The sequence below is a fragment of the Kogia breviceps genome, chromosome 14 (genome assembly GCF_026419965.1).
Source record: "Kogia breviceps isolate mKogBre1 chromosome 14, mKogBre1 haplotype 1, whole genome shotgun sequence".
In the NCBI taxonomy this organism is placed as follows: domain Eukaryota; kingdom Metazoa; phylum Chordata; class Mammalia; order Artiodactyla; family Physeteridae; genus Kogia; species Kogia breviceps.
The window spans coordinates 28,378,883-28,398,924 of record NC_081323.1 but is presented as its reverse complement, the minus strand read 5'-3'; the positions used below and the strand labels follow the sequence as shown (position 1 = coordinate 28,398,924).

Sequence of the window (20,042 nt, the reverse complement as noted above, 5' to 3'; positions counted from 1 at the left end):
TCGGCCGCACCGCACGGCATGTGGGATCTTAGTTCCCCAACCAGGGATGGAACCCACACCCCCTGCATTGGAAGCTCGGAGTCTTAACCACTGGACTGCCAGGGAAGTACCTAAAGCTACACACTTTTGAGGCAATTTCATCATTAACAATAATTCTCACTCAGTGAGACAGTAACGTTGAACAAGTGTCAGTAAAACTCCCATTTACTGATTGGGGTGACAACTTTACCAACTTAAAGATTCTAGACCCAACATTCACACTGGCTAGAGTTGAGTGTTGTTATATTACTCTCCATACGTTCAGCATGTTTGAAATATTTCATATTTTAAAAATAATAATAAAAGTCTGTTACCTCGAAAATCTACATCCACAAAAGAAATGTAAACAAGGATGATTTTTGCCTCATTGTTAGTAACAGCAAAGAACTGCCAACAACCCCTAAGTCCATCAAAAGGAGGACAGCTAATCAAAGGCAGTGTATTCACATGACAGAATCCGGTCTTGCAGTTCAAATGAATGAACTTGCTGTACATGTAACAACACAAACATCGCTGGTCGGAAAAGCAGCCTGTTTCAGGACAGTAAATGTAGAACAATACCAACAATACCATGGAGGTATTGTTGGGCATGTGCACACACATGCATGCATACACACATGTGCATGTATGTACACACATCCATCTTGAATGTATTCCTAAGGAAACCCAAATTGAGAGACATTTTCAAAAAACTGACCTGTACTCTTCCAAAGAGTCAAGGTTATGAAAGTCAAGGAGAGACCAAGAAACTAATGTAGAATGAAGGAAACTAAAGACATATGACAATTGAATGCAACATGATTCTGAACAACTGCAAAAGACCAGCTATTGGGATAACCGCTAAAACATGAAAGGGGTCTAAGGACTGGATGGTATTAAAATGCCAATGATAGTTTTTCTGATTTTTTTTCGGCCACACCACGCAGCTCGTGGGGTCTCAGTTCCCCAACCAGGGATCAAACCCGTGCCCCCTGCAATGGAAGTGTGGAGTCTTAACCACTGGACCGCCAGGAAATTCCCTAGTTTTTCTGATCTTAATGGATGTTTGGGGGTTCTATAAGAGAATGTCTTTGCTTGCAGGAAATATAGACTAACATGCTCAGGGGTGATGGGGGGGTATCAGGTCAGCAACTTACTCTCATGTGGCTCAGGGAAAGTCACTGGTACTGTTTTTCCAACTTGCCTGCAACTAAAACCTTACAACATTCACTTTACGCCATATATAGAAATTAAGTGAAAATAAACATGAAAGGCTAAATCATAAATCTCTTAAAAGGAAATACAGGAGGAAACCTTCATGACATTGGATTTGGCAACAGTTCCTTGGATATGATACCAACAGCACTGTCCACAGAAAAAAAACCAGATAAATCGGACTTCATCAAAATGTAAAACTTTTGTGCATCAAAGGAGACTATTAAGAGTAAAAAGGCAACTCACAGAATGGGAGAAAATATTTTCAAATCATATACCTGATAAAGGGTTAATATCTAGACTAGATTAAAAAAAAAACTCCTATAACTCAACAAAAAAACAGCCCAATTCAAAAACGGGCAAAGCACTTGAGTAGATATTTCCCCAAACAAGACACACAAATAGTTATTAAGCACATGAAAAGATGCTCAACATCCCTGGGCATTAGGAAAATGCAAATCAAAATGACAATGAGATATCACCTCATACTCATTAGGGTGACTATTATTTAAAAAAAAACAACAACAACAGGAAATAACAAGTGTTAGGGAGGATGTGAAGGAATTGGAACCCTTGGGCACTGTTGGTGGGAATATTAAATGGTGCAGCCACTGTGGAAAATGATAGGGCAAATCCTCAAAAAATTAAACAAAGAATTATGAATATGATCCAGCAATCCCATTTCTAAGTATATACCAAAAAAAAATTGAAAGCAGGGTCTCAAACAGGTATTTGTACACCCATGTTCATAGCAGCACTATTCACAACAGCCAAAAGTGGAAATAACCCAAATGTCCATCAACAGACAAATGAATAAACAAAATGTGGTCTATACATACAATGCAATATTATTCAGCCTTGAAAAGGAATGAAATTATGATACGTGCGACAACATTGATGAACTCTGAATACATTACACTAAGTGAAATAAGCCAGGCACAAAGACAAATATTGTACAATTCTACTTATGTTGGGTCTCTAGTAGTCAAATTCAGAGACAGAAAGTAGAATACTGGTTACCAGGGGCCGGGGGCAGGGGAGAATGGGGAGTTAGTGTTTAATCGGTAGAGGATAGTTTAGGAAGATGAAAAAGTCCTGGAGATGGATGGTGGTGATGACTGCAAAACAATGTTAACGTTCTTAATGGCAATGAACTGTACACCCAAAAATGATTAAAATGGTAAGTTTTATGTATATTTTACTACAATTTTTTAAAAAACCATATGACATACACACACCAACAGATACCATGTATTTTCTATGAGTATGTGTAAAATGTGCATAAACATATTTTTATTAAGTCTAGAAGAAAACATATGGAGCTTATTAATGGTGTTACCTCTGGGAATGAAAGTTTATAGTCAAAAGCAACGTTAATGTATCTTAAACTTCTAATTTTTAAAAAGATATTGATTTTATATATTATATATAACAAAAGATGATAATAAAGATGTTATTTTATGGGCTCATGAGGAAAACAGAAGACAGGAAAATAACTGTTTCCAAAAAAATATCTTTCTACCCAGGAATACTATAAAAACTTACTAATAAAAAAATAACATTTCTGGGCTTCCCTGGTGGCTCAGTGGTTAAGAATCTGCCTGCTAATGCAGGGGACATGGGTTCAAGCCCTGGTCTGGGAAGATCCCACATGCCACGGAGCAACTAAGCCCATGCGCCACAACTGCTGAGCCTGCTCTCTAGAGCCCGTGAGCCATAACTACTGAAGCCCGCGTGCCACAGCTACTGAATAAGAGAAGCCACTGCAATGAGAAGCCCACGCACCACAATGAAGAGTAGCCCCCACTCGCCACAACTAGAGAAAGCCTGTGCACAGCAATGAAGACCCAACACAGCCAAAAATAAGAAATAAGTAAAAATTTTAAAAAATAATAATGATAACATTTCTAACCTGGTACTTTCCAGTCAATACACAGCTGGCATGAAAGTTTTTAAATGACAATAAGAGACTCTTCCCTGTAGAAAATGAAGGGGGCAAAGGGACAACATGAAATGAAAAAAAAAAAAGGAATCCACAGGGCATAAGGCCAGATGAAGTCTGGATTTTGAAATGAAGTCTCATAGAAATTGTCCTTATCCCCCAAGGTTTCATGAGCCAGCAACGATACCGACAGTTAACAGCGGCCTCTGCCCTCCAAGCCGTCAAAGCACCTTGGCTCCCTGACAGACCCTGGCTCGGCCCCCCAACAAGCACCGCGACCCCACGGAGCAGGAGGGGTGGAAATGCAAACAAGGCCACAGATTAGCTCTTCCTGTCCCACAGCAACGGAAGCTGCAGGCTGCACTTTCATGGTTAAAAAAGGAAAAAGAAACTGACTTCACATTCTATGGAAAGTCGTCAAAGGAATACATTTTGTGTGAAGAATCTTCATGGAAGAGCTATTCTTCTGCGTTTCATATTGGCAAAAGTAACCAAGGCTAGGGAACAAGGCAGGCAAAAGCAGCCGCTGTGAGATTCTGGATCTGCCGCCAGCCTCCTCCAGCCCTGGAGCTGCTGCGCCCTCCTCACAATTACTCCCCATAATTCCTAAGAGCGGTGAACACCGGGAGACACACTCTTCCAAAAATAAACCCTTTCTTTTCTCTGACAAGCTCTGAACACTTAGAAACTGCCCTGACAATATAAGCTAAAATGGTACATATAAATCAAATTCAATATAAATGTTGATTCTTGGGCTTTTCACAATTTCTTCTTATAATTAAAGTTTTTTGCATTAAGGGGAAAGCTGGGCCATAGTGAAGCATCAGGCTGACCTGAAGACAGGGAACTGAATCCCTAAAATCTGCTCTTTTTGAACTGCATCAAAAAGAGGTTCTGGTTTAGCATCCAGCCTGTGCCCAGGGTCACTCAGGACCAGGGCAAGTGTCACACCGCTTGATGTCGAAATGTCTGATCTTAACCTAGAAACTCAAAGAAGCTCGGAATCCCCTCACCATCCTGCAAGGAAGGCAGGAATAGGGTCCTTCCTGTAGTGACCGGTGGGGGCTGGACTTTGCAGAGTGTCCTGATGCTCACACCACGGGATAAAAGATTTCCAACACGAGTCTTTTCTAGGGAAGCTCCGCTGGGGGTGGCAGAGCACCAGGGCGGCTGAGACCCTCCAGGGGCGTCCAGATACTGTCCACAGCTCTTGGCCACCTGCTGCAGGACCTCCTAAGTGCCCCCCGCCACCTCTGCCCCGGCCAGCTCTACAATCCAGTCTCAGCCAGCTCTGTGAACACACACACACACACACACACACACACACACACACACACACACGTAACCCTCTAGTAACCCTCCAGCTCGCTGCCAGTAAAACCCACACTACTCACCCTGGCCATGAGGCCAGGGTCATGGCTCTGCCTTCTTATCCACTCTCTCCCTGCACCCCCAACCTCCACTACCACTCCCCGGGGCTCTGCACCCGCCAGCCCCTCCGTCCAGCACACTCCTCCCCATCTCCACATGGCAGCGCCCCAGCTCAGCATCCCCACGCCCAGCTCCTGTGCCTGAGGTAGCCCCTCCCAGCAGCCCTCTCTACACTTCTCCCAGCTTTGATTTCTTTATAATATTACAGTTTTAAATTATACTTGCTTGTGTATGCTTCCCACTAGAATGCAAGCACCATGAGGGCACAACTTTGCCCAGCGCTGTTCGCGATGCAAGGCCAGCAGCAGCGCGCACCCTGTGAGTACCTGCTGGGTGGACAGATGAGTGGGTGGTAGGTAGGGGACTGGACAGATGGACGGACACAACGGTGGAAGGATAGATGGAGAAATGAACAAACAAACTAACAAAGGAGAAACATGGCTGGTATTCAGTCTGTGGACCACACCTCGCAGTGAGGGCTCAAAGGCAGGAAGGCCTTGCCTGGATGGCACTAAGGTGAGCCCCTTGGATGAAGCACTGTCTGAAACAGACCTTAAAGATGGGGAAGACAGCGACAGGTAAAGAGAGAGGGAAGTCATTTCAGGGGGATGACCAGAAACACAATATTCAAGAAACAGTAAATAACCTGCAGGAAACGAGTCCTGCAATGCGAAAAGCCTCTACCATAAACCCAACAAGTAATGCACCATAAAAGATGAACGTTTAACAATGCCCCATGTGTGTTTAAACAAAAGTGATTAGTCAACTGCCCATGAAGCCTCGACATCATGCATTTCATTGAACGGCAATTCTCCAAGCAAAGACTGAGGTGCTGATCATCCAAGGTTTTTATTCTAGTCCAATCAATAAGCCGACCAGTGAGTAAGGCATTCCATGTCTGGTACCCAAAAAACCAAGAGAACTATAAATTGCTTTTCAACTAAAAACTCTTAAGAGGTTACAGCACTACAATCTCGCCCACACTTAGGGTTCATCTCTCTTAAGAAACAAGTTATTCCACTAGCACAGGCCTCAGTGCCGCTCAGCAGAGGGCCTGTCATTTGTCACTAACGTGCTGAGCTGTTGTCGCTCTATCGGCTTTTCCTGACACATCTGTAATTGCGTCGAGAAGGCCCCGTGCCCTGGGAATGTTTCCATCACCGCTGGGGGGGTGGGGAACGGGTAGTGAGGGGCAGTGATGAATGACAACGGCCTCATATGTGACCTCAATAATCAAGCCCAGCCAGCCTGCTTCCTGGCAGCTGCAGTAACACAGGTTGTAACGTATTGTTAGACATTTCAGCTGGGGATGGAGCGTGGTCCAGAAGAGACCAACGCCTGTAGCAGATTAAAATGGCAACGTCCGACTGTCCAGTTGCCTCCGGCCCAGCAGTTCTTCTACATCAGTGTCCTTGGAGGGCACAGGAAGAACTGGTTAAAAACACAAACCTGCTACTCTTCTGCTTTCCACGTCCAGACATGCCAGGAACTTGGATTCAGAAAACCTGGGGGCAGAGGGTGGGGTGGGGTGGTGTCCAAGACTCCTCCCTTTAATACAAACCCTGGGCGCTTACAGTCAGTGGTCCTGAGTGACTCTGGTGGAGAGAGAACAGTAATCCCTGAACCCAACTGCTCCCAGCCCCCCAAGCATCTTCACTTCCTTGGGGCCTTCGGAGGGTCTGATGAAAGCCCTGGAACCTCCCAGCAAAAGCACTGGCGCACACAGGCACAAAGAAAACCTGGGTGAGCCCAGGGTGGTTCATGAACCCCTAAAAGCCCACGTGACCCAATTCACACCCCACCCTCCCATCTTGACCTTATCTTAAAGAGCAATCAGGTTAAAAAAAAAAGATAAACCCTTGGTCAGTCACGCTGACAAATGGTGGCAAAACACCGCTGGGTAGTTAAGGGTTTTATTTATTCAGCAGTCCTTTTTAAAAAATTATAGGAAGAGCTTCACTTTTCATTTCTTTCACTTCCAGATCATTCTTCTCTCTCTGTTAGTAACGCAGATGTTTGAACGAGGCTTTCTACAAAATACCGCTGACTGGCCGAACATTTTTCTACAATTACCCGGAACTATGAAGCTCCTAATAACTTAGCTAAAAAGCTAAGAATCCCCAATTATAATCCTGAGTCTGGATGATTACATTACTGCTGTGCTCAATGTATAATCCCTGGCAGGATAAACTTTAGCCCCTCCCTTGGGAATAAAGAAAGATGCTAGTTAATCTTTGGTAGGCCAACTCAGTAACGTAAGGAGCTTTGTTTTTCTAACACATCCCCAAATGAGATTAGAAGATTAAAATAACTAAGAATCTGCCCAAAACACATACACAGGAACAAACAAAACCCTTAAGCCTTAAATGCACTAACCCATTAGTGCCCTGAGAGAGTTATTTAAAGCAAAACAGATGTTTTTCTCTAGTTGGAGATTAAGAAATGTTTCATGTGTCAAAGGTGGAAGAGGAGAAGACTGCAGTTTATAATTTACCAGCCATATTCCAATAGCAGGAAACGAACTCTTTTCAGTTTTCACAATTTTGGTGACCCGTTATGGATTGAAGAAGCAAAGATGATGGGCTTCCCTGGTGGCGCAGTGGTTCAGAGTCCGCCTGCCGATGCAAAGGACAAGGGTTCGTGCCCCGGTCTGGGAAGATCCCACATGCCGCAGAGCGGCTGGGCCCGTGAGCCATGGCCGCTGAGTCTGCGCGTCCAGAGCCTGTGCTCCGCAACGGGAGAGGCCACAACAGTGAGAGGCCGCAAAAAAAAAAAAAAAAAAAAAAGAAGCAAAGATGAAGTTCTGTCGACTGATCAATTCATCAGTGGGTCTCCAGGCAGAGCTAGTCATGTATCTCTTGGAAAGGCTTCTTTTTAACTCTATGGTATATACTGAGTTAGGACAACCATCCATATAAAAACAAATTAAAATGCTAAAACAAAAGCAAGCCCTTGCAGCTCCCCAACTCGGAAGAAGCCAGCCTGGGTGGAAACTTCTACAAGGCTCCCAACCCTTCCGACCAGCCAGACACACATGCCCCAGGCAGGGTGCCTGTGCATCGATGGCATCCAGCAGGGGGCCTGGCTGCTCGAGCAGAGAAGCCCCCCAAGCCTCCATACCCGACAGGAAAGTGGATGTTCGCGCTGAAAGGATAAGAAAACCAGCAGTGATGCCCGCAGCCCCAGCGGTCTGGCAGATGCCAGCCCTGCCCCATCGGGAAGGCTTCCGTACAAGGTGAGATCCCGGGACTCAAGGTCACCAGCACACCCACGGTGATACGGTGACAAAGATGAACACGAGCAGCAACAAAAACTCTGTGCTGAAGCTCTTGCTAAGTTCCCGCTTTTGTCTTAGTAACACTTCAGTATAAACAAGGCAGGACCCTCAGTCAACATTTGTCCAATAAATCAACGTGACACAATGAACCAACGACTGGAGTGAAGGACAGGATCCAGTGCCACTGTGGCAACCAGACCCAGAAGCTTGCTCTGTGGCCCAGCTCAGGCCATGCAAAACCTCACACTGACACCAACAGAGACCGGGGAGTTCGCACCAGAATTCAAGCCTAAAACAGGACGAAAAAGGGCATACGTACATTTAAATAAATATTCTTCCATGAAGAAATGCAAACGTATGGACATTAGTATAACTCTTCCTTATACTCAGAACACTTCTCGTTAGACCGTCCTTCATACTGAACTGGGAGGTAACTCAGACCCACCTTTGTGCACCTGCAGGGGGGCTGCCACCTGTGCCCTGGCCTGTCCTCCGCTTCATCTTCTGGATTCTGTAGCCCGTGTTACTGAAAAGTACGGGTAAATGAGGCTGACCGGCGCTCCCTCCGCACCCCCTCTCTAGCCCACACATTTCCTCCTGACCCTACAGATGACCCTACAGAAGCCATCAGTGTCTCAATCCCGACGTCCCAACGTTTCAGGGCAAAGGGATGGGTGCCTGCCGATAAGACGAGTGCGGAGAAAGTTACAGGTGAAGTGAGGGTGATAATCAGAGAAGCATGAAATGAAAAGCTCTGGCACCATTCTTCACTGGTCAACTTATCCCAGAGATCTGTCAATAAACTCATGAGCCAATTCAAGGATGTGTATTTGAAAGTTCATTTTTTCAGCTCCTTCCAGCCTTTCGATTTAGTGAGGTTTACAAGCCCACTAAATCAGTGAAAATATAAATACTTAATGGCAACACTGTGAACTAGGTGGGCCCTGGGCCCCAGGAAAGAGCCCTCCAATTACTGAAATGCCCTCCTGGGCAGGGGGAAAGCCCCCATCTGCTCTCACTATGTGCAATCCCAACCATGTGAGACTCAGGAAAACCACCCCCACACCCCCACACGCCCACCCCCCCATCCCCCCCACCCTCCCCACCCGCTAAGGGAAAGCAATTAGGATGAAAACAAGAGCAACAGTAAGTTTCTCCCCAAAGGCCTGGCTGGCAAGGGTGTTGAAATTTCCCTGTATCTAGCCACCCACAGAAGAACTCATGCACCAGCCGATCTTCTCTAGGTTATAATCAGGATGTTCCTACCAGAACCATGTTCTTCCACAAAAGTGCAACGGGGTAGACAGCCTCTGTCTGGTGGCTCTGCTACTGCTTCCAGCCCGTTCTTGGAGGGATGTACCTCAGAGCAAGCACTACCCCTCTTCTTCCACTTTCTCTCCGTTGGGAACATCAGGGGACCCACACCGCAGCCCCTACTGCACTGGGCGTGGTGCCCATGCAGCCATGGGAAACGTGCAGGGGCTGCCACTTCCAGACACAAGCAGAGACCTGGTTAAGGCGGGCACACAACTAGTTGCCTTTACCAGCGCAGTCTTCACCAGCAGTAGCTGCATGACCCATAAATAGAGCTCTGGGACTCTTAAAAACAGGATGGGACTCTTAAAAACAGGAATTTAGCCCTATTTCAAGTGCAAGTTTGGAAATCACAACTGAGAATGCCTCCTCCCCCCATCTCACATCCTTAAAGGTCAGCAAAACCACCAGTCCCCTAGGAGTCCAGGCCAGCTCTGTGCCAGAAGGACATTCACCGACACACAGCTCTCGGGCCCAGGACACACGACTCCAGAACAAACTGCACCCCAGGCTCAGCCCCGGGCAGTGAAAAAGCCTCAGAGCAACAGGACGAGTGGCTGACGGGGGCTCACAGGGGTTGAGGGGTCAGAGGATACCCTCCGAGGAGGAGACAAATGCTGAGACCAGAGTCCAGAGGCAGGGGAAGCGGGGGTCTTGTGGGGGCTGGTGCAGAGCAGGCCGCGAGCCACAGCAGCCAGGCACGTGGCTCAGGTTGGAAACCAGATGTCTCTGGAAGGCACTGAGGGGTTTAAGGCGGAGCATGAAATGGTGTCCTTGTGATGTGTCCCAAGTTGTCGGACACTGTTCTTTACCCCTGTCACTGTCAAGAACCTTCCAGGTTTATGCTGCCCTGAATCTGTCCCCAGAGCAGGGACCAGGTCACGGCATTTCCTCCCCCCACAATACACTGTCACACACTAAAAAGACACCTGATGCCTAAATACACACACACACACACACACACACACACACACACAAAAGGACCAACTGTAGAGCAGGGAGCTATATTCAATATGCTATAATGAACCATAATGGAAAAGAATATGACAAAGAATAGATATATGTATATGTATAACTGAATCACTCTTCTGTACGGCAGAAACTAACACAATATTGCAAATCAACTATACTTCAATTAGGAAAAAAAAAAGCACACATACATTGTTCATTTGTTCAGGTTTAAAGAACCTGTATTTTAAAACACAACACAAAAGTGAACAAATCAGCTATAAGCCCGAAGAGGAAGCCTGTTCTTACTGAAAGGGGAAAGGCAGACAGGCCACCCCCAGAGCCCCCTGTGCCTGCCTATTGGTACCTCCTGACAGCTCGAGGACAGAGATCTAGATCTGGGCAGTTTATAGGGTCTGAGGCTTCTGGAGTCCATTAACTAGAACAAGTAATTGAAATTAACTCAGAACAATTCCTGCATTTGAAGAGAAAGCTACTAAAAGATTCAGAAGTAAGGAAACTAACTTTTATTGTAACAAGTTAGCATGGCCTGTTAATAAGTTTAAAAAATGTTTTCTTTGTCTTTATGGTAAAGAAGAGGGAGTGCTTGCTCAAGAAGGTTGAAGAGCCTAAAGATTTCATGTATTATTCTATCACTTCTAGAAAAATATTTAGAATGAAAAAAACTTGACTAAATTTTCTCTCCAAATACAGTTGAAGCAGAATAATAAATCAAAACAACAAAACAGTGATCAAATAAAAGTAGAGGGAGAACAGCCAGGGGCAAGAGGAAACCGGGAGAGGCCGGTATCCTGTGAAACCAGGTAAAGATGAACCTGTCAAATGCACAACCTCGGTGTAACCACAGGGAAGGAAACCGAGGAACATTCTACTGAAGCCAGCAGACCAAAGCCACGAGGACCGGGAAAGGCCGTAAACACCATGTGGGATCCCAGATTATCCTGAAATAGATGAAGGACACTAGAGAAAGCTAGTGAAACTTAAGTAAGGTTGTAGCGTAGCCAACAGTATTGTATCAATATTAACGTCAACATTTTGAAGAGCAGACTGTGATTATATAAGATGGGAAATGTCGGGGATGCCGGGTAAAGGGCGTATGGAAACTCTGACTCTTTTCAACTTGCCTGTAAGTCTCAAGTTACATCAAAATAAAAAGTTTAATTTTTCATGTGGACTTTTCACTTGTGATTTTCTTTCATGCTATCAGTAATTCCAGGAACCTCAATTATCACCTTTCAAGCCCAGCACTACTGCACCAGCTGTGTTCCTGCTTCTCTATCAATCCAAAGAATCAGTAACATAAAAGAAAAGGTATGTTCCCCTTGGAAATGATGACTTTGAACAGGTCACAGAGCTTTATGTGTACATAATGCTCCCTGCCACCCCTGCATCCTTCCACTTCAGTGTCCCAGAAGGCGGGGGCAGGGGGAAAACACGGCTGCCCGCCCCCAGCTCTCACTCCTCCTGCCCTCCTGCCTCTCAAAGGCCATTGAGCAGCTGCATTAATTAAAGCCTTCAGAAGTGCTAAGCACCTGTGAGAAGCACACAGCTCACAAGGACTAGCACAGATTTCCTTTCTCTATTTTAATTAAATTTTTTCTGAAAGCTTACAGAATTGGCAGCAAATCCAGGTCAGACGTTGCTTTAGAAAAATAAGGATTTACAAAGACCCTCAGGTGGCACATCTACCCACACCTGGGATAAACCCACTCCACGCAACCATTCCACACTCGGGAACCAGGTCCGGCCGAGGGGAGCCATGCCGCTCCTCTGCTGCCACCCAGCGGCCTGTGGACGCCCAGGCACCTCGCCCGGGACCGGCCTGGGCTCTGGAATGGAGTCCGGTGGAGGCAAGGCCGCAGCACAGAGGAGACGCGGGGCGACAGGTGCGTTCTCGGGAAGGGATGTAGCAAATAAACTCTAGGTTACTACAATGAGGCGTCTTCTCCACCTCAGACTCAGAAGTGCTCCAGGAACTAAGTCAAGGCCAAAAGATGTTACTGGCTCCCAGGAGACAGACCCGACCCTTGACTCTGGGCTTACCTGCTTTGGGTCGGAGGTAGCAGCACCAGGAGCCGGAGATTCCAGTTCAATGGTCACAGGCCCATCATTCTGAATGTGAACTTGCATGTAGGCACCAAACTTGCCGTCTGTAAGAGCAATTCCAACAGTCACAAGAGTTGGAGACCTCAGATTAAAGCTAACCTCGATCAGTGTAATCAGAAACCCGGGAGCAGGCCCACCCAACTCCGCTCTCTGCACCCCCGAGTAAGGAAAACACAAAACCACATGACAGAGGCGCCTCCGCATGCCCTGCAGACCTGGCGAGAGGGCAGGGTCAAGGAAAACGTGGGTTAACAGGCCTGTGAGACACTGAGAAGGTAAAGTGTGCAACCACTGTGGAGGTCAAGTTCAAGCTGAACAAACCCTACAAGCCTGGAATTCCACTTTGGGGCGTCTGCTCTAGAATCTCTTATCCAAAAGGAGACAGTCAAGGGTGTCCACTCTGGCAGTGTTTATAAGAGAGAAAGTGGACCCAGTGTGACTGTCCCGGAGGGGAACCAATGCAGAATCTCTGCCTGAATTCTCCCACAGAACACCATTCGACAGCCACACCTGTCAACGCAGCAAATCTCAAGCCCACAATGTGATCTTTAAACAGTGGCGAGGACACATCAGTGCGACACCATTTAGATGGTATGTTCAAACACCAAAACAAATTCTATCACTTGTGGAGAGAGATGCATGAAGAAACACGGCAGGAAGACGAACGGCAAAGGCAGGGCGCTAGCGGCCTCCACATGGGCGGGGGGGGGGGCAGGGCAGTTGAGAGGCATGTGAAGCATGAGACTGCCTGGCCTGTGAGCCCCCGGTGTCTGTTCTCTGCATGTTTCCTAACGAATTCTTTTAAACAAATCAAACACAGAAGGCAAAGAGCTTAGGAGGCTCCCCCAGAACAACCTCATACACGGCCCTGTGAGCGGCCCGCGAGCCCCTCTGTGTAAGACGCGGGGGGGGGTGGTCCCTCACCGGGAGGCCAAAAAGTAGGTCAACCTACAGAAGGTGCCACAAGCCCGAGAACCGAGGGGAAACCTCGGTCCTCGCAGGACAGGACTGCCCAGAGCTGGGGGCCACTTGGCTCCCCCGGGCCCACGTCCCGCCTCGCCCCAGCGAGGCTGCAGAGCCATCCTGCTCCCCGGGGTGCGTCCTCAAAGTGGCCACGGACTGCCCCAGAAATGAGCGCCTCTCCATGTCCTATTCCGAACCGTCTAACCCAAACGCACTCCAACTGTGTCTGATCAACCCCTGAATGCTGAACGACGTTCTTCACAGACGACGTTTGTAAAGAAAGCCCAGCATACGCTCTGAGAGCTGGTGCCGCGCAATCATCCGAACGTTGCCTCCACCCACCTGAGAACTTCTGATGTGCGCCGGGTCCAAACGCAGCCGATGACACATGCGGACACCTGCTCAAGCGACTGCATACCGTTCCTGATCAGCCCAACAGGGAGAAGGTGCCGGGTCCGCAAAGTAACGACAGTGTGAGCCCTCGGGGTCTGAGACCCGTCAGGAGCCCGTCTGCTCCCTCCCACCATGAAGGCGCAGAGAGAGGGTGAGACCCACGCCCCGCTGAAAATTAACTCACAGCAATGAAGCACCAGGCTCGGTGCTGGAGGCCGGAAGACCCTGCTCGGCTCAGGGGCGCGGACAGCCCAGCACTCGTGGCCCAGGGTCTCATAGGGGACAGATGGGTGCAGGGTGGTGATGATGCGGCACCGTTCAACCCTGAGGAATCCCAACCCTGGAGGTCAGAGTCCCCCCCTTAGGGGATGGGGAGGGAATCAGAGGGGCTCCCTGGAGGAGGCTCCACCGGGTTCTGGATGTGAAGGGCAACAGGACGTGGACCCAGCCCCCAACCAGCTCCGAGGCCTCGGCATCCCACCTGCACCACAGGGAGACCAACGAGAAGCCCTTGGGTCATGGTGAAAGTTCAAGCAGACCGAGCACAGAAGCGCTCAGGGCCGCGGCCGGCACGTGCCTGTGCAGAATCAGGGTCTGCTCTCAGCATCACACTCGGGGACCACGCCTGCATGCCGGCCCTGGGGGTCACCATGCACTGTAGCAAGGACGGGCTCTCAGGACCTGGAGGAGGGAAACCTGTTTCATTCTGGTGCTCCCCACGCTCCCCTGGGCAGGGAGACCTCGCTTCATGGGGTGGACGACCTCTGGGAGACAGGCCGACCCCTGGGGGACAGGCCGACCCCTGGGAGACAGGCTGACCCCTGGGCAGACAGGCAGACCTCCAGAGGACAGGCCGAGGAGAAGAGCAGCCCAGCATGGGCCTGGACCAGGAGTCCCTCCAGCTCCCTCCCAGAGCAGCTCGGCTCTGGGGCTCTGGGGCTCTGGGGCTCTGGATACCAGACCCGCTGCAGCAGCAAGGGATTCCCACCAGCTCGACTCCGCCCCACCTGCTGGCACTCGCTCCGATGACCCTTGACCTCACAGAGGGTCTCAGCAGAACAGGCACAGACAGTAGCCCTGCAAACCGAGAGAAGAGGAGCTGTGTGCCCTTTTTAGAGACAAGATGAATCTAGTTCCCACTGGGCAGCTAGTCATGCTCAGATAACGGTGACTTCTTGTGACCTCCCATCAGATTAAAGTAGCCGCTCAAATCTACAGAGCTTTTGTGTTATCCATGTCAGAAGAGCTAAAAAGACATCAGCTGGGATGAAATCATGTGTTTAATTGCAGGCTAAAATTACGGCTACAATTAGGAGCAAATTTCAGCTCCTGCACTGCTCAGGGAAGCTGAAGGCAGACTCAGGAGGAAAGGAATTATTTCCGACCTTGAATTTCTGTTGTCAGGATATACGGCATATGCTTCACCGTGTTTATCATTCCAAGTAGCAAGAAATTTATTTATTTTCTTTTCCTGTTTTTCTTCAGTTAAGAACAGAACTATTATCTGAATTTCCATTTGTACAGACAACAAATCCAAAGACATGTTTTAAGAGATCTTAAAATGGTAACATTCTTTTCCAGTCCACATCAAAGAGTAAAGCCCCCAAGAAAAATTACATTGGCTAGGGAAAATAAAAACATTTTTAAAAATAATCTTAAAAGACAGAAACGTATCTACAAAACTACATCTAGGCTCCAGTGATGATATAATCAAGTCACTCTTATAAATATAAGTCCCACATGTTTCCAGCAGGAAAACTCCCCACTGGGGCCAACCCTGCAGGGTCCAAGGGCTCTACCAGCCCCAAACCAGAGTGCCCTTTACCTGCAAAGGCTGACTGCCTGCCACCACCCAACGAGAAGCCCTGCCCTGACTCTCTGTGCCCCTGTCTGTTCCAGGATGACAGCAGGCCAGTCACCACAAGGAGGGTGCATGTGAGTTAGTACAGGCAGGGCACCAGGCCCAGAGCCCAGCAGTCAGCGTGCAGGAAACCTGGTCACGATTACTGCTATCACTCCTACCACTGTCCGTGTGGTATATGGGCAAAGGGGTGGTGGTGGGGCGAGTATATGAACAAAAGGTGGGGGGCGGGGGGAGGGAATAGCAGAAAATGAAACTGAAGAAGATGCTTTTGAAGAAAACTGGGGCCACAAGTGTTCTCTGCTCTCCAGGGCTGGCCCTGCGCAGCTGGGACCCGGCTGGGGCTCGGCCCACCTCTGCAGGCGGTCCTGGACACAGCACCAGACACTGAGCCTCAGGCCCGCCCATCTAAGCTCCCCGCCAAAGGCGGCACCCTCTGCCGTCAGGATGCATCCTCACTGCCCAGTCTTCCTCTCTGTTCTCCTTTCAACCTATTCCGAGCCTGGGCACGCAGGAGAGAGAGGTTACTGATGGGGACCCCAACATTGAGCGACAGGCTGGGGACCTAGAAATCAAGCAAACTTGTGGAATCGGGGGCTCAAAATAAGCAGGTGGTGAGGCTAGGGCCATGGGGCTGGAGGAGTTTAGTCCCCGTGGGAGTGTGGCCCTGGGGGGTGCATGGCACTAGGGCAGCTCTGTCCGTTCTACAGAGTCTGATTGCTTCCTGGCCCCCGGCTCCCCAGAGAACTCAGCCCAGGGGGGCACCACCACTGGGGTAAGGATCCAGCTCGAGGGGGCCTGGAGAGCAGAGACCAGGGCTCAAGGAACAGCGTCTCCTAAGTACCTTGGCTGGGGAAATACTGTTGTCAGAAACAGGGTGCGTTCCGGGCCCTCTGGATTTCTCAGAGCATGAGGGCCAGGCCCAGGTGGGCACGTCAGAACCACCATCTGACTCCATGCCACATTCAGGGTCACAGAGGCCATGGAACAGCAACCTTGACCGGAATCTTGCGGCTTCTCCCTGGGCCCAAGTCCCTCCCAACTGCCGGTTTCTGCTTGGCTCTGCGGTGGTTCAGGCCTTGGAGGGAGACACCCGCTCTAGGCAGCAGGCATCCGGGGACCAGGACTCCACAGTAAGAGACATTAGGGGACAGGCCCTGTGACCCAGGATGGAAAGTGCCTCCTCGCAGGAGAGTGAGGGCACCTGTCCCCAAAGGGGCATCCCCAATTCCAAACCACAGACCTAAGAACAGGGGAAGCTTCTGGGGAAACGGACATTAAGATGGTAAATGTCTAGGACCAAAATTAACCCCTCGCTGGGAGGTTAAATTCTCGTCCTAGCTGAAGCTCTGAAGTCGCCCATCCTGCAAGACAGGGAGGCTCAAGGCACGGTCATCCCTGACCACCAGCTTTGCTCAGATTTCCCTGGGCTCTGCTGGTGTCCTCGGCATCCTGCTGCCTGGGATACCCATGTCCAAGGCTGCCTGGTCTCCTCACTGAGGCACGAGAGAACGATGCAGTGTCTGAGGCCCTGAAGGGCCCAAGTGGACCTGTGTGTGACAGAGCCAGGCCAGGGCTCTGAAAGAACCTATTCCACCAGGTAGACTCCCCTCCACCAAGAGGAGCTGAGTGAGAAACCAGGGAGGGCAGCTTCTGAGCTCGACCGGCCACGGGGTCTGATTTCAGACTTTAACTCCTTTAGACTTGAATATGACACAGAACTTAAACTTGACCTGTAACTTTTCCCTGGCACTGTGATAATGGGAAAGGGTTTTATAGTTAAGCTCAGGGCCTCTACATATTGTTGGCTTTTTATTATGAGTCTCTCATGTATTTATTGTTGGAATATATTAATACTGTCACTTCACCTTACTGCAGAACCTCTCGTGTGCTGGGCCGGGCCAAGGCTGGACACAGTTTAGGACACAGACGAGGGAAGAAGTGTTTCACCTTGGGAGCAGAGTGGCCCTGGAGGGGCTTCACAGCAAGGTTCTGACCCAATTCAGGGCCTCTGGGGACAAAAGACACACAGCAGGAGCAGCCTCAGTGTTTAAAGATGGATTCAAAGGACTGGGCCTGTAAACTCTGACCCTCATCCAGAGGGATCCTCTGCTCCGGACCACCTGCCATCAGCTCCCGCCACCTCCTGGGCTAGAGCCCCAGGGCTCAAGTGGCCGGCAAGCCCCCCACCCCCATGGACACATATATATGTAATTGTTCTTGCATCTGTTGTTGAGAAGACAGAAGGAATCCCAAAATGTTTCCCAAACCTGAAAGCTTGTTCTAACCTGAGGATCAGCATCCATGGGGAAGTGACTCACTCGGGCTGCTGTGGAGGTGGAAGACCCACTAGGGAGCTGTTGCGACAATCTGGGTGGGAGGAGAGGCGGCGGCCGGGCCGGGGGCCGCAGACGCCGTGTGTAGCTGCTGGATTCTGTGTGTATGTCAAAGGTCAGGCCCGCGGGAGCTGCTGATGGGGGAAAGAGGAGCCAAGCAAAAGTGAAGTTTGGGGCCTTACGTGCGCCTGTTAGGAAAGAAGACTTTTGAAAGTACGTGAAATACGGAACCAGGAAAAGCAGCCAAATAAACCACACACACAAAAGGTACGCAGAATTTCGAAAGTGAAGATTAAGGGAAAATAATAAAATATCAAACAAAAAAATATAACCAGACCTGATAAATTAAGAGCTAGTTTTCTGAAAAAATATTAAAAATTCTGACAGAGAGCAAAGGGGGAAAATACATCTAACAAACCACAATGAGAAAAGGGTATGATTCTAGATGCAGAGATCGTTCGAAATCACCCCCCCAAAAAATCTGTACGCTTCCTCCCGATGCATTTGAAACTCCAGATGGAAAGGAGGCACAGGCAAACTGCCTACAGGGGCTCAAGGGTCCTGGGAATCCTGACCAGAGCCGTGACCAAGGAAGGCCACCCAAAGGGCTGGATCGACAAGATCTATTAAAACAGATACTTCCTGTTGATTAAATTGGTCCAGACCAACAGAAAATGATGAAAAGCTTTCCAATTTATCCTGCAAGGCTAGTATTACCCTAATATAAAAACTGGATGTACAAAAAAAAAAAGCATAGCCCACTTTCGCCTTCGAATACAGAGGCAAAAACTGTACAGGAACGTGTGGGCAGTTTCTCGCAGGCACACACACCAGAGGCACACGGTGCAGTGACCAGTGAAGGATGAGTCAGTACAGCCTCCTGATTAGGAAGGGCATTCACCAGGTTAACACTTAGAGAAAAAGACACTGGAAAAAAATCAACTCCCCTTCCTATTTAAAAATGAAACACTCGGCTAGCAAGGGAAGCTCGCTCCTTTGAACTTGAGAAACACTATGTGGTGACCTGCTTTTTTCACAGTCGGGTAACCAAGGCACTCTGATGACCTTCCCCGCCTCCCAGGCAGCACAGCTGACACTTAAAAAGATTAACCGACTAGGCAAACACCTCAGTGATAACTGGTGCAGCAAAGACCAGGGATGAAGATAAAATCAGTGGGTGGCGTGTGTTGAATATCAGGAATATTGGCATAGTCTCACAGTATCTCCACACAGGATATTTACACAAGAGGAAAAGAATAACTTGACCAGAGAGAAATCTGGCAAATAAGCAGACTGATCCACAGCGTGTACCCAGGATCTAATGTACAAGATCACCTCCGTGGTGTTCCTGCCAAAATGCACAACCTCAACCTAATGTCGAGAAGACTTCAGGCAAACACATGCTGTGGGACACGGACAGACAAACTGACCAAACAAGGCACCCTTCAGAAGTTGCCACAAAAGACAAGGAAGGACCCAGGAACCGTCACCCCCTGGAAGAGATTAAGGAAGAGACGCAACGACGAAGTGCAACATGGGTTCCGGACTGGATCCTGGGACCAGGAAAACAACGCCAGTGGGAACACTGGCAGAATTCCAGCAAGGTCTGTAGTTCAGTTGACAGTGCTTCAGCAAAGTTAATTTCCTGGTCTTAAGTGCACTGTGGCCATGCCAAATATTATCAATAGAAACTGGAGGAAATACACTATTTTTTAAAAAATTGGAGTATAATTGCTTTACAATGTTGTGTTAGTTTCTGCTGTCCAATGAAGTGAATCAGCCATATGTATACATATATCCCCTCCCTCTTGGACCTCCCTCCCACCCCCCACCCCCAATCCCACCCATCTAGGTGGTCACAGAGCACTGAACTGAGTTCCCTGTGCTATACAGCAGGCTCCCACTAGCTATTGTACACATAGTAGTGTGTTTATGTCAAACCTAATCTCCCAATTCTTCCCACCCTCCCCTTCCCCCTGTGTCCACATCTCTGTTCTCTATGTCTGCATCTCTATTCCTGCCCTACAAATAGGTTCATCTGTACCATTTTTCTAGATTCCACATATATGTGTTAATATATTTGTTTTGGGCTTCCCTGGTGGCGCAGTGGTTGAGAATCCGCCTGCCGATGCAGGGGACACGGGTTCGTGCCCTGGTCCGGGAAGATCCCACATGCCGCGGAGTGGCTGGGCCCGTGAGCCGTGGCTGCTGAGCCTG

The 20,042-nt window shown here is 48.8% G+C and overlaps 1 protein-coding gene across 1 annotated transcript in view; it reads right to left on the bottom strand.

Annotated features, from left to right (window-relative positions):
- The window catches only part of DTD1 (D-aminoacyl-tRNA deacylase 1), a 113,625-nt gene that overhangs the window by 71,302 nt on the left and 22,281 nt on the right, over window positions 1-20,042 (bottom strand). The window contains exon 4 of the mRNA XM_059036327.2: window positions 12,210-12,316. Within this exon, the coding sequence (XP_058892310.1) occupies window positions 12,210-12,316 (107 nt within the window). The remainder of the gene's footprint in view (window positions 1-12,209; window positions 12,317-20,042) is intronic.